Source organism: Amblyraja radiata, chromosome 25 (genome assembly GCF_010909765.2).
Source record: "Amblyraja radiata isolate CabotCenter1 chromosome 25, sAmbRad1.1.pri, whole genome shotgun sequence".
NCBI classification, from domain to species: Eukaryota; Metazoa; Chordata; class Chondrichthyes; order Rajiformes; family Rajidae; genus Amblyraja; species Amblyraja radiata.
This window is the reverse complement of record NC_045980.1, coordinates 29,566,037-29,578,587: the sequence shown is the minus strand read 5'-3', so window position 1 is coordinate 29,578,587 and position 12,551 is coordinate 29,566,037. Positions and strand designations below refer to the sequence as shown.

At 44.6% G+C, this 12,551-nt stretch overlaps 1 protein-coding gene across 2 annotated transcripts in view; it reads right to left on the bottom strand.

Moving 5' to 3' along the window:
- Positions 1–10,114: 10,114 nt before the first annotated feature.
- acads (acyl-CoA dehydrogenase short chain) overlaps positions 10,115–12,551 on the bottom strand; it is an 88,702-nt gene continuing 86,265 nt past the window's right edge. For both annotated transcript variants that reach the window (XM_033043672.1, XM_033043671.1), the window contains one exon: positions 10,115–11,712. In XM_033043672.1, coding sequence (XP_032899563.1) covers positions 11,560–11,712 — 153 coding nt within the window. In that variant the 3' untranslated portion in view covers positions 10,115–11,559. The remainder of the gene's footprint in view (positions 11,713–12,551) is intronic.

Here is a 12,551-nt window from a genome sequence, read left to right as displayed (position 1 = left end):
AAAGGTCCAGACCTGATCGAATCTGTCCATTCCCTCCACAGATGCTGCCTGACCTGCTGAGTTCCTCCAGCACTTTGTGTTTTGCGCATTATTAATTTGTCAGTCTCTAGTTTGCAACTCAGCACTTGCATTGTATCTCAATCTGTATTAATGCCCAACAGTTCATTTGTAATTCTCCCAAATTTGACTTTTTGTATGTTCAGTCTCACGATCACTGCAGGGAGGAGGTCCAGCACCTGACAACCTGGTGTGCCAACAATAACCTCGTCCTCAACTCCAAGAAGACGAAGGAAATTATTGTTGACTTCAGGAAGAACAGAGGGGGTAGACACACCCCCATCCATATAAACGGGACTGAGGTGGAGTGCGTCTCCAACTACAAATTCCTCGGGGTACACATCTCGGAGGATCTGTCCTGGTCCCTCAACACCTCCAAGCTGATCAAAAAGGCACAGCAGCGCCTTTACTTCCTGAGGAGGCTCAAGAAAGCTCACCTGTCCCCCCAGATCCTGACCAACTTTTACCGCTGTACCATCGAAGGCATCCTGACCACCTGCTTCATGGTATGGTACAGCAGTTGCACCGTAGCGGACAGGAAGGCACTACAACGGGTGGTGAAAACCGCTCAGTACATCATCGGTGCCCCGCTCCCTGCCATGGATGCCCTCCACCGAAAACGGTGTCTGAGACGGGCTGGGAAGATCATCAAAGACCCCTCCCACCCCAACCATGGACTGTTTGCCCTCCTCCCATCAGGGAGGCGGTACAGGAGCCTCAGGTCTCGTACTAGTAGGATGAGGAACAGCTTCTACAACAACACTATCACATTGCTGAACTCGGAGTCCCGCCGATAGATTTCTCCAGCCTCTCCATCCACATTGTTTGCTTATTCTGTATTTTTATTTCTATATTGCACTATTACTACGGACTGACGCTAAACTGCATTTCGTTGTACCCATACTTGTATCTGTGCAATGACATTAAAGTTGAATTGAATTGAATGACATGTACAGAGACACAAAATGGTCAGATTATTTGATATTCGGCATCAGATGAGCAGATATTTCTACCATGGTCGATGTCACAAATTCTGTTGATTATCACCAGCCATCTCTGTCTACAGCACCTGAGAATGCACAGACTGTTGGCAAAATCAGTGCTATATATAACCTGGAGATGACCTCCAGACTGAGCAACTATCTGAGCTGTTGCTAAGACTGTCAATTTTACATTTTGGCTCGTTCTCAAGTTATTTGGTGTTGAATTGGCCATCCACGTTGTTCTCTGACCCAATCTAAGGTTCTAGGTAATACCAGCACATGCCAAGCCCCATTCACGTATTATACCTGTCTTGATGATCTACTTTGGTTCCCAGTTAAGAATACAAAACGTTTACATTTTTAATCTACAATTTCAAATCCCTCCACAGCCTTGCTCTTTCTTATTTCTGTACTTATATTATCCCCAGCCAATAACTCTCTTAGATATCTGTGTTGTTACAATTCTGGACCCTGAAGCAATCTTAATTGTTCAATTAATGGCATTGGTTCCCCAACTTTAACCCGATGAATGTTGATTTCTCTCATTTCAATTCCCTCTTCCCCCACCCTGGTCATCCTACTAGTTCCACTTTCCGCATCTTTGTATCCCTCTGTTATCACCTCTTCCCCAGCCAACAATGGGCCATTATGGGCTCCACCCTTCCTTGGCCAGCCCTGCTTTGTTCTCTGGCCTTTGCCTACCTCCAGTTTGTTCCCCTGAAGAAGGGTTCCAGCCCGAAAAGTCACCCATCCTTTTTCTCCAGAGATGCTGGCTGAACCGCTGAGTCACTCCAGCACTTTGTGTCTATCTTTGGCTCAATCGGGTTGCATGTTGATTAACAGGGTTTTAATTTGTTTCCCCCTTGCTGCTGATGCACTAATTGTGTCTTTAATAAATGTTTATTTCTACAAAACGGCACATGTAGAGTATTTCTCCATTTTATGGTACAAAGATGTGAGGTTAGAAACATAGAAAATAGGTGCAGGAGTAGGCCATTCGGCCCTTCGAGCCTGCACCGCCATTCAATATGATCATGGCTGATCATCCAACTCAGTATCCTGTACCTGCCTTCTCTCCATACCCCCTGATCCCTTTAGCCACAAGGGCCACATCTAACTCCCCCTTAAATATAGCCAATGAACTGGCCTCAACTGCATTCTGTGGCAGAGAGTTCCACAGTTAGGGTTTGTATATCTAAGTCGTCATATTTACGAGACCGATCTCATAGCTGGTTCCTATTACACCAACATAGCTTAAACACAAATCTTCCCTATTTCCAAATAATGTGTAATTGTTTGGAAGAGACCATTGACCCTTGTCTAGCAAAGCGAACACTGACTGAAATGTGAACATCATTGCTCTGATGAATGGAGCATTTCACCCGCCATTAAATCAATTGTAACGGAAAATGGCTCATTTTAAACTCTCCTCACAGTCAAGGTTTTGTCTGAATACCTAATAACACCAAGACAAAGGAAAGCTGAAGGTGCTGACATTTAATTTCAACTTAATTGAGCACCTCATAGTTACCTCATCAGGAAATTATGTTAAAGAAGGAACTGCAGATGCTGGAAAATCGAAGGTACACAAAAAAGCTGGAGGAACTCAGCGGGTGCAGCAGCATCTACGGAGCGAAGGAGATAGGCAACGTTGCCTATTTCCTTCACTCCGTAGATGCTGCTGCACCGAAGGGTTTCGGCCCGAAACGTTGCATATTTCCTTCGCTCCATAGATGCTGTTGCACCCACTGAGTTTCTCCAGCTTTTTTGTGTACCGAGGAAATGATGTTAAATGGGTTATCAGTGGGTTTGGACCTTGGAGCTGACCTGTCACCTTGCCAAGTGCCTTTGGTGATATTAGATTATTAGATTATTTAATGACCACACAGTCATGCTGGTGGAATTCAGGTTCAGTACAGGATGTTACAAGGTAGGCTGATTCCCGTCAAACATAACATAAAACACAACATCATACAATATACAGTACATGCATGGGGAGGATATGTGCTGTTATCATAGTGTGTTCAGAATTCGGATTGCGTGTGGGTAAAAACTGTTTTTAAATCGAGATGTCTCTTCCACATTTGCACGATTATCAGTCATGAATCCAGTGTGATAATTTGAAATACCATTACAAAAATTCATACACGATTTCCTTATTATCAATATACCTGAAACGACCCTTTCAATATTCCAATGGTGTCAAAGGAAACAGATTTGATTGGTGGGGAGGGGGAGATGGAGAGAGGGAGGGAGGGAGAAAGCTAAGGAAGGTGGAGAGGGAGGAGATAATGGGGAGAGCTTCGTTTTCCATCTGAACACATTCCAACATTGACATTACGAGAATCTCTCTGTCCCTTTTTCATTCCCACCCTTGCTTGTTTTTTAACCCCTCCAACCACAATGGTCTTGATTGGGCTGTACCATTCAATTTTAGTTCTTTCTTTTTCCCCTCGTACGTCACCACCTGCCATTTTTTAATGTAATCGCTACCAAGACCCACTTTGGTCTCCAGCATCCTGCAGTTCTCTCCACCCCTCCCCTTCTCTACGACTTCACGCCTGCCTCCGTTCTCACTTCCCTTGTTCTGATGAAGGGTCCGTGTTCCCAAGTGTGACGGCTTCTCTCTCCACGGGCATCAAACGCAAGCAGGCGGGACTAGTGTAGGTGGGACGTGTTGGCCGGTGTGGGCAAGTTGGGCCACAGGGCCTGTTTCCACACTGTAGGACTCTATGACAATAGTACAGGTGTCTGGGTTTATGGGGAGAAGGCAGGAGAATTAGGTTGGGAGGAAGAGAAAGATCAGCCATGATTGAATGGTGTAGACTTGATGGGTCGAATGGCCGAATTCTGCTCCTATCACCTATGAATTTATGAACAATCCTAGTATGCATTAGGCACTATCATACTATGAATAAGAATGTAAGACAGTGGATCACACTGAGTCAGTACACAAGAGTAGCCACGTTTCAGTCACCATATTCCACCTTTCATTCAAGTCTAAAGTTTTTTAAAAATGTTAGTTTTGACTTGGCCATAAAAGCCCGTTGTCCTGGCAATGGCAGGTTAAGCTTCGTGTCCCCATAATTTAACCCTGCAGATTTATTACAGAAATATAATCACAAAAAGCTGTAATCCCCTGTGAACTGAATTCCTCTAATCCTGTTATGGTACAATTGTAATACTCCACTAAGGAGGACATGCAAGAGCAATTAATAATTCATTACCAGATAAATAATACAAAAGGCATCCACTGATAAAAAGTGAAAAGAACACCATCATATGAAAACATGATCTGCAATGAATGGATGGATAAAAGGCATTGGATTAGGAATCTTAATTAGAGAGTCGGTCTGCAATAATTGGGTCTGCAAACTTGTCTTTCGAAAAGAGAGGATTTACGACATAATAGAAACTTACAAAATTCTTAAGGGGTTGGACAGGCTAGATTCAGGAAGATTGTTCCCGATGTCGGGGAAGTCCAGGACAAGGGGTCACAGTTTAAGGATAAAGGGGAAATCCTTTAAGACCGAGATGAGAAAAACATTTTTCACACAGAGTGGTGAATCTCTGGAACTCTCTGCCACAGAAGGTAGTTGAGGCCAGTTCATTGGTTATATTTAAGAGGGATTTAGATGTGGCCCTTGTGGCTAAAGGGATCAGGGGGTATGGAGAGAAGGCAGGTACAGAATACTGAGTTGGATGATCAGCCATGATCATATTGAATGGCGGTGCAGGCTCGAAGGGCCGAATGGCCTACTCCTGCACCTATTTTCTATGTTTCTATCTTTGACTTTTTCCAGCACTGTAACTTTCAACTCGTTCTATAACATCCCGAGCATCATGTCACAAGGCCTTGATAATTCCCTGACCTTCTGAAGGAAGGTCCCGACCAGAAACGTTGCCTGTCCATTCCCTCCGCGGGTTTGATCTGCACGTCTTTTTATTTTGTAGTGTCAAAAATAATTGATTTAATTATGATCACGATACAAAACCAAACCATGGTCACACACCCACCACCGTAGTTCAAAATCACCAAATTATCTAGGCACTACATTTTCAAAACAACTATGTTACATTCCTTACAAATATACTAGTCAAGTCAAGTCAATTTTATTTCTATAGCACATTTAAAAACAACTCTCGTTGACCAATGTGCAGGTACCTACGTGCTACATGCAGTGGTACATAGATCTAACAATACATACGTAAATACACACATACAGTGCTCCCTCAGAGGACCTCAAGAAACGGTCGTGAGTAGAAATAAGTTTTAAGTCTAGACTTAAAGGAGTCGATGGAGGGGGCAGTTCTGATGAGGAGAGGGATGCTGTTCCACAGTCTAGGGGCTGCAACCGCCCCTGAGCTTATACCTGGACCGCGGGATAGTCAGTAGCCCCAAGTCGACCGACCTGAGGGACCTGGAGGTAGAGTGGTGGGTTAGCAGATTTTTGATGTAGGTGGGGGCAAGCCCGTTAAGGGCTTTGTATACACAAAGGAGGAGCTTGAAAATTATTCTGAACTGCACTGGGAGCCAGTGGAGAGAGGCCAGGATCGGGGTGATGTGGTCCCTTTTTCAGAAGTCTCGCTGCGGCGTTTTGGACCAGTTGCAGGCGGGACAGGGATGGTTGGCTGATGCCAGTGTAAAGGGTAAAGTACTAAATAACTACGATACAACTATGTCCGTCTCTAACACCAGGGGCAATAGTTGGCAAAAGGGGCAAGCATCTGACTCGGGCAAAGCCCTTTTCCGCCTGGCTCCGTGACTCGCGGATGGCCAGCTTGGCCAGGCCTAGGAGCAACCCAACCAGGACATCGTCGGCCCTGCCCACTCCCTAGATCCCATCACCAGTCCTCCGGTCGCTGACAGCAGAGCCGCTCCTCCCCCTAGGGGCCAGAGGTGGAGTGGCGGTGCTCCTTGCCCTCCGGACCTTGGCTACAACGGACGCTCTACTGGTCCCTGGTCTTTGGCATGTGGGAATGAACCTACGCAGTCATAGAGAGAACGTGCAAACTCCATACAGACAGCACCAGTAGACAGGATCAAACCCGTGTCTCTGGCGCTGTAAGGCAGCGACTCTACCGCTGAGCCACCGTGCCCCCCCCCCCCCAGGTTGTTTAGAGATGCTTGTCTTTTTAAATGGTGTAGTGTGAGATTGTAAAGTTTGGGATTATCCCAGTGCTCCTGCTTGTGTGGCTTTTGTGCTCATTGCCTGGCAAGCTAAACCTGGAAAGAATGGGGTACTGTGCCTAAAAAAGCCAGATGAATAACCTCTAGAATCAAGAGTGCTTAATTGCCAGATGAACAATAAAACTCTTACTTGCAGCAGCATAACATGCCTGTATACACCATACACAAATAATATGTTGATTTAAAAAAAATTAACAACCATAATACTGGTGCAAAAACCAAAGTCCTAGTACAACCAAATACCCGGGTTCTATCCTGACTACGGGTGCTGTCTGTACGGAGTTTGTACGTTCTCCCCGTGACCTGCCTGGGTTTTCACTGGGATCTCTGGTTTCCTCCCACACTCCAAAGACGTACAGGTTTGTAGATTAATTGGCTTGGTATAGAATTAGAATTAGAATTAGATTCCTTTATTGTCATTCAGACCTTTCGGTCTGAACGAAATTATGTTGCCTGCAGTCATACACAGAACCAATAAAAACAAAATATACAATAAACACAAATTAACATCCACCACAGTGAGTTCACCAAGCACATCCTCACTGTGATGGAGGCAAAGTCTTAGTCTCCGTCTCTTCCCTCCCTGTTCTCCCTCTGCGCTGAGGCGAATGATCCAGGCCGGAGATGCCGCTATCCAGTCCGGCGGACCTCCGTGGTGATGTCGCCGCCGCCGAAAGCCGGAACGCCGTCTCCGTTCCGAGACGGCCCGCCACAGCATCAGCTCCGGGCTGCTGCCCCAGCTCCAGGCCGCCGCCCCAGCTCCGGGTCCTGCAGTCTCCGCTCCGGGCTGCTGCCCCAGCTCCAGGCCGCCGCCCCAGCTCCGGGTCCTGCAGTCTCCGCTCCAGTATAATTGTAAATTAGCCCTAGTGTGTGTAGGATAGTGTCAGTGTGCGGAGATCGCTGGCCAGCACGGTCTCGGTGGACTGAAGGGCCTGTTTCCGCGCTGGATCTCTAAACTAAACGAAACAATCCATTGAAGTATATAGTTGTCGAGGTTAGTGTTGTGTAGTATTTATGAGTCTGATTACTGTTGCCTGCTCTAATGGTTGGCAGTGAGTGTTTGTATTTTAAACCCTTGAGTCCTTAAAATCTATTAAAGTATGATACAGGATCAAAGTTACAAATACAAATCAAATTGACAGACTGCACCAAGCTGTTCACCATTATTATAACTCGTTCACACAAGATAAGAATCCTATTATTTCTGGTAATCTCTGACTCACAGCCTAATAATTATATTTTCGATTAACTGGGCATACATTCACTCCAACCTTAAATCAAGGGATTTAAAGTGAATTAAATTATCCATTATCTTTAATATTAGGCAGTTTCTATCTCTACGCCAGCTCACTTTCCATTACAGCATTGCTCCAGGATGATTAGATAACTTATGCTGCTGTACAGATATGTGAGTCTCCCGGTTTCCTCCCACATCACAAAGATGAGCGGGTTTGTAGGTAACTCAGCCTAGTGGATGCTAAAGTGGGGTAACATAGAACTGGTGTGAACAGCTCATCGATGATCAGCGTGGATTCTGCGGACCAAGGGGCCTGTTTCCATGCTGTATCTCTAAACTAAAATGTTAAATTACGGATAGTACGAAATTAGTACGAAGGGACTGCAGATGCTGGTTTACACCGAAGATAGACACAAAATGCTGGAGTAACTCAGCGGGGCAGGCTGCATCTCTGGAGAAAAGGAATAGATGACATTTCAGGTTGAGTCAGGGGAGAGGGAAACTAGAGCTATTAAAAGGTACAGGACAAATCAGAGCCGACACCGATAGCCATGGAGCCCACAATGGTCCATTGTTGGCTGTGGAGAAGGTGATAACGAAGGCATACAAAGAGTGAAACTGCTTCCTATTTACTGCACAGATGACTGCTGTGCAGGAGATTAAAACATCTCCTTTGTTTATTGCAGGCTTTATGAAAGATGCATTCAGCAGGGGGGGAAAAGGATTTTCACTCGAGACCAAGTCAACGTTCATCCATCAACCAGCGGTGTTACAATCGAAAATGCACACATGCTCGACTACGCCTCAGGTCAGACTTCCTGGGAAATGCAGTAAAAGGGTGGTGGGTGTATGGAACGAACTGCCAGAGGAGGTAGTTGAGGCAGGGATTATTGCAACGTTTAAGAAACAGACGGGTACATGGATAGGACAGGTTTAGAGGGATATGGCCCAAACGCAGGCAGGTGGGACTAGTGTAGATGGGACATGTTGGCCGGTGTGGGCAAGTTGGGCCGAAGAGCCTGTTTCCACACTGTATCACTCTAGGAAGCCAATGTGACTGAATCTTGCATGCGCTGTTGTTGCCTGATACTTAAGTCTGTCACCAGAAATCTGAGAACTGGAGACTCGCCTGTATCTTCAGTGCCTTCATCTGTTAACTGAACCAAGAGCGGAGGTCCACCTCTGCCTTTCGCTGGTGCGACAAAAGGAGGAGTGACCATGGAGAACATGATCGTGTGTTAATGATGGATGAATAAATAAAAACATGACTGAGCATATAAACTAAGAGACTTGGATCCAGTTACAAGTTAAACAGTGAAAGCGGATCATATCAATATCATGTGTAGGAAGGAACTGCAGCTTAAACCCAAGATAGACACAAAAGGCTGGAGTAACTCAGCGGGTCAGACTGCATTTCTGGAGTTTAAGAAGGAACTGCAGATGCTGGAAAATCGAAGGTAGACAAAAATGCTGGAGAAACTCTGCGGGTGCAGCAGCATCTATTCACCTATCTATCTGCCTTGTGATCTTATACATCTCCACACTCCAAGCAATATAGCCTCAGCCTGCCCAGCCTCTCCTTATATCTCAGCCCCTCAGGTCCTGGCAACATCCTTGTAAATCTTCTCTGCACTTTTTCCAGCCTAACAACATCCTTCCTGTAGCAGGGTGGCCAAAACTGAACACAATTCTCCAAACGCAGCCTCACCCATGACGTAGACAACTGTACAAGAGTTGTCCTGATGCCCTGATTAAATGATAAGAAGTTGATTAAATCCTTAGAAGTAAAATGGGACATTGTGCACTTACTTCTGGATCTTCCAAGCATCCTTGATCCCTCTCCTGCTTCTGTCGATCAAAATTCACCATCCAACTTCATAGATGGCCAGATAATGTTCCAATTGCATTCATCCTGCTTCTGAGAGCCCGTATGGAAAACCTGCCTTCTTGTACCTCAGTGAGTAATCAATTCATGGACAGGAATTGTAAATTGACGTCTTTAGCCTGTTTGGGACAGCTAATATCAAGTGATTACATAATCCCTAATTCAATTATATCTTGGTTCAGACTCCCTCCTGATGCAAAACGTCTCCTAGTTTAGTCCGATCTGATTCAGTTCATGATTATTGGGATCATATACCAGGGTTTTGGGGAGAAGGCAGGAAAATGGGGTTGAGTGGGAAAGATTCAATCAGCCAAGATTGAATGGTGGAGTAGGCTTGATGGGCCGAATGGCCTAATTCTGCTCCAATAACATGAATTTATGAACCACCACATCTGAAGTAGGGTCTCGACCCGAAATGTCACCTATTCCTTTTCTCTAGAGATGCTGTCTGACCCGCTGAGTTACTCCAGCTTTTTGTGTCTAACTTTGATCAAACAGTGTTACTGTTTATATCACTTTTGACTAAAGAGTTAGATTTAGCTCTTAGGGCTAAAAGAATCAAGGGACATGGGGAGAAAGCAGGAATGAGGTACTGATTTTAGATGATCAGCCATGATCATATTGAATGGTGGTTCTGGCTCGAAGGGCCGAATGGCCTCCTCCTGCACCTGTTTTTCTATGTTTCTACGTTAACCCCAAAGATTCTGCAATAAAAATCGTTATTTAACATTTAAAGGTATATAAAATCGATAGTTTGCATGTCTGTTAAAATATATCGTTTATTTAATTTGTTCTTCAACAACACACAGTATTTTCAATTACTGATTCAGCAGCAAATTCCTTTAAGTAATTATGATAATATGCTTTCTGCGACTTCAATGACATTTTAGTGGAAATTTCAGTTGCTAAATAATAACACCAAATTAAAAGATGTCAAGGAGAAAATATGTTTACCGGCTCCTTTCTGCCTGACTGAATAAGAACTCAATGACATTTTATAAAATATAAATTGATGTGCATTGGCAATGAAAATGAAAAATCAAACGGAATATCATTATAATATCCACAACATAGGGAAGATTGCCTTCATACGGTTTTGTGAACTTCTCTGGGCATACTTTTTTTAATCTTGTTTATAATTTTTGGTCTCATGAGAAATCATCTCCATTGCTGATCCCTTCAGCTTCTGTACATTTATACCATCGTGAAGTGAACATTTGGGACTACAGGGCCCATCTGGTATCCCAAGTGAAAGGAAGAGAGCAAATAACGTCAACTTTCCAGCTACACCAGGTTATTGGCAGGGAAGAAAATAAATCAAGGTGACTTCAATTGGATCGAAAGACACTGATGGTTTCAACTCAAAAAAATCACTCTTTCCTTTTGATTTGAAGTGTGATCAATATCCATGGAGCTCTCTCTTGCAACGTTTGACATCATAGTTCAGCCTGCGTTACCTCCTAACAAATGTATTTCCGATTTGCAAACAAACATCTCCATACTTGGGATGCACAGGAAGCACTGGCCCGGACTGCATCTGGAGTACTGTGAGCAGTTTTGGACCCCATATCTAAGGAAGGATGTGCTGGCTTAGGAGAGGGTCTGGAGGAGGTTTATGAGAATGATCCCAGGGATGATTGGGTTAACTTCTGATGAGCGTTCGACTGCACTGGGCCTGTACTCGCTGGAGTTTAGAAAGACGAGGGGGGGACCCCATTGAAACGTACCGAATAATGAAAGGCCTGGATAGAGTGGAGGTGGAGAGGATGTTTCAATGAGTTGGATAGTCTAGGACCACAGGCCAAAGCCTCAGAATAAAAGGACGTACCTTTAGAAAGGAGACAAGGAGGAACTTCTTTAGTCAGAGGGTGGTGAATCTGTGGAATTCATTGCCACAGAAGGCTGTGGAGGCCATCAATGGATATTTTTAAGGTGGAGATTGATAGATTCTTGATCAGTACGGGTGTCAGGGGTTATGGGGAGAAGGCAAGTTGAGAAGGAGAGCTAGATCAGCCATAATTGAATGGCGGAGAAGACTCGATGGGCCGAATGGCCTAATTCTGCCCTGCAACTTTATAAACTTATGAACATATCAGAGTTTTATCACAGAGCAACAGTATTGGATTGGAATCACAGTTCCTGTCTATCATTACAGTTACATTAAGCGTTTTTTAGGTTTGTTAATGGATTATTCACAGGGACATCCTTAACCTTGGTATGCTTTTAATAACTGGCTGGCTATGACCAGACGCTGGATTTCACTGGTTCCTTCATAGATCTCGGTTATGCGAGCATCGCGATAGTGCCTCTCTGCTGCCATGTCCGTTACGTAGCCCATACCTCCGAGAATCTGCATGGCCTAAACAAACGGGGAAACAGAAATCAAACCCAGTTATACAACCGACAACACAGTAAATAAGGCTGGCCTGTTAAATAGTCCAACGTGCATTTCGTAGGGGTTTTATGAGAATCAAGAATATATATTTTTTAATGCTATACTTAGAAGAAGGTAAAAGACACAATCAGGCTCTGTATATTAGGGACATGCTGGGGGGACCCACAAATCTCATTTATCGATTACAAGTCGTTAATTTCTGTAACCATTGCTAGTCAAGGTGTTGGAACATCAATTTCAAGACATTAACAGTAGAAATTAGGGTAGAACGGTGGCGCCGCGATAGAACTGCTGCCTTACAGCGCCAGAGACCCAGGTTCGATCCTGACTACGGGTGCTGTCTGTACGGAGTTAGCACGTTCTCCCTGTGACCGCGTGGGATTTTTCCCCACATTCCAAAGACGTGCAGGCTTGTAGGTTAATTGGCCTCTGTAAATTGTCCCTAGAGTGTGTGGGATAGAACCAGTGTATGGGCGATCGCTGGTCGGCGCGGACATGGTGGGCAGAAGGGCCTGTATACACGCTGTATCTCTAAACTAAACGAAATTCATAGAAAATCACAGTGGGATCCAAGTGAACTGAGCTATATTTCAGGAGCCCAGTTGTGAACAAGGGACGTGAAACTCTGCAAGGAATTTAGAATCAAGTCACTTCAGTAGATTCATTAGGTGAACTGCACTAACACACCTAACTGGAAACAGCTCAACAATATATCTACCAGTAATTCAGAGCAAATTGTGAGTCACTCTGTTGCAAGGATAGAAACTTGTTTCCTCCAACTTACTGTTCTATAAACTCAAATA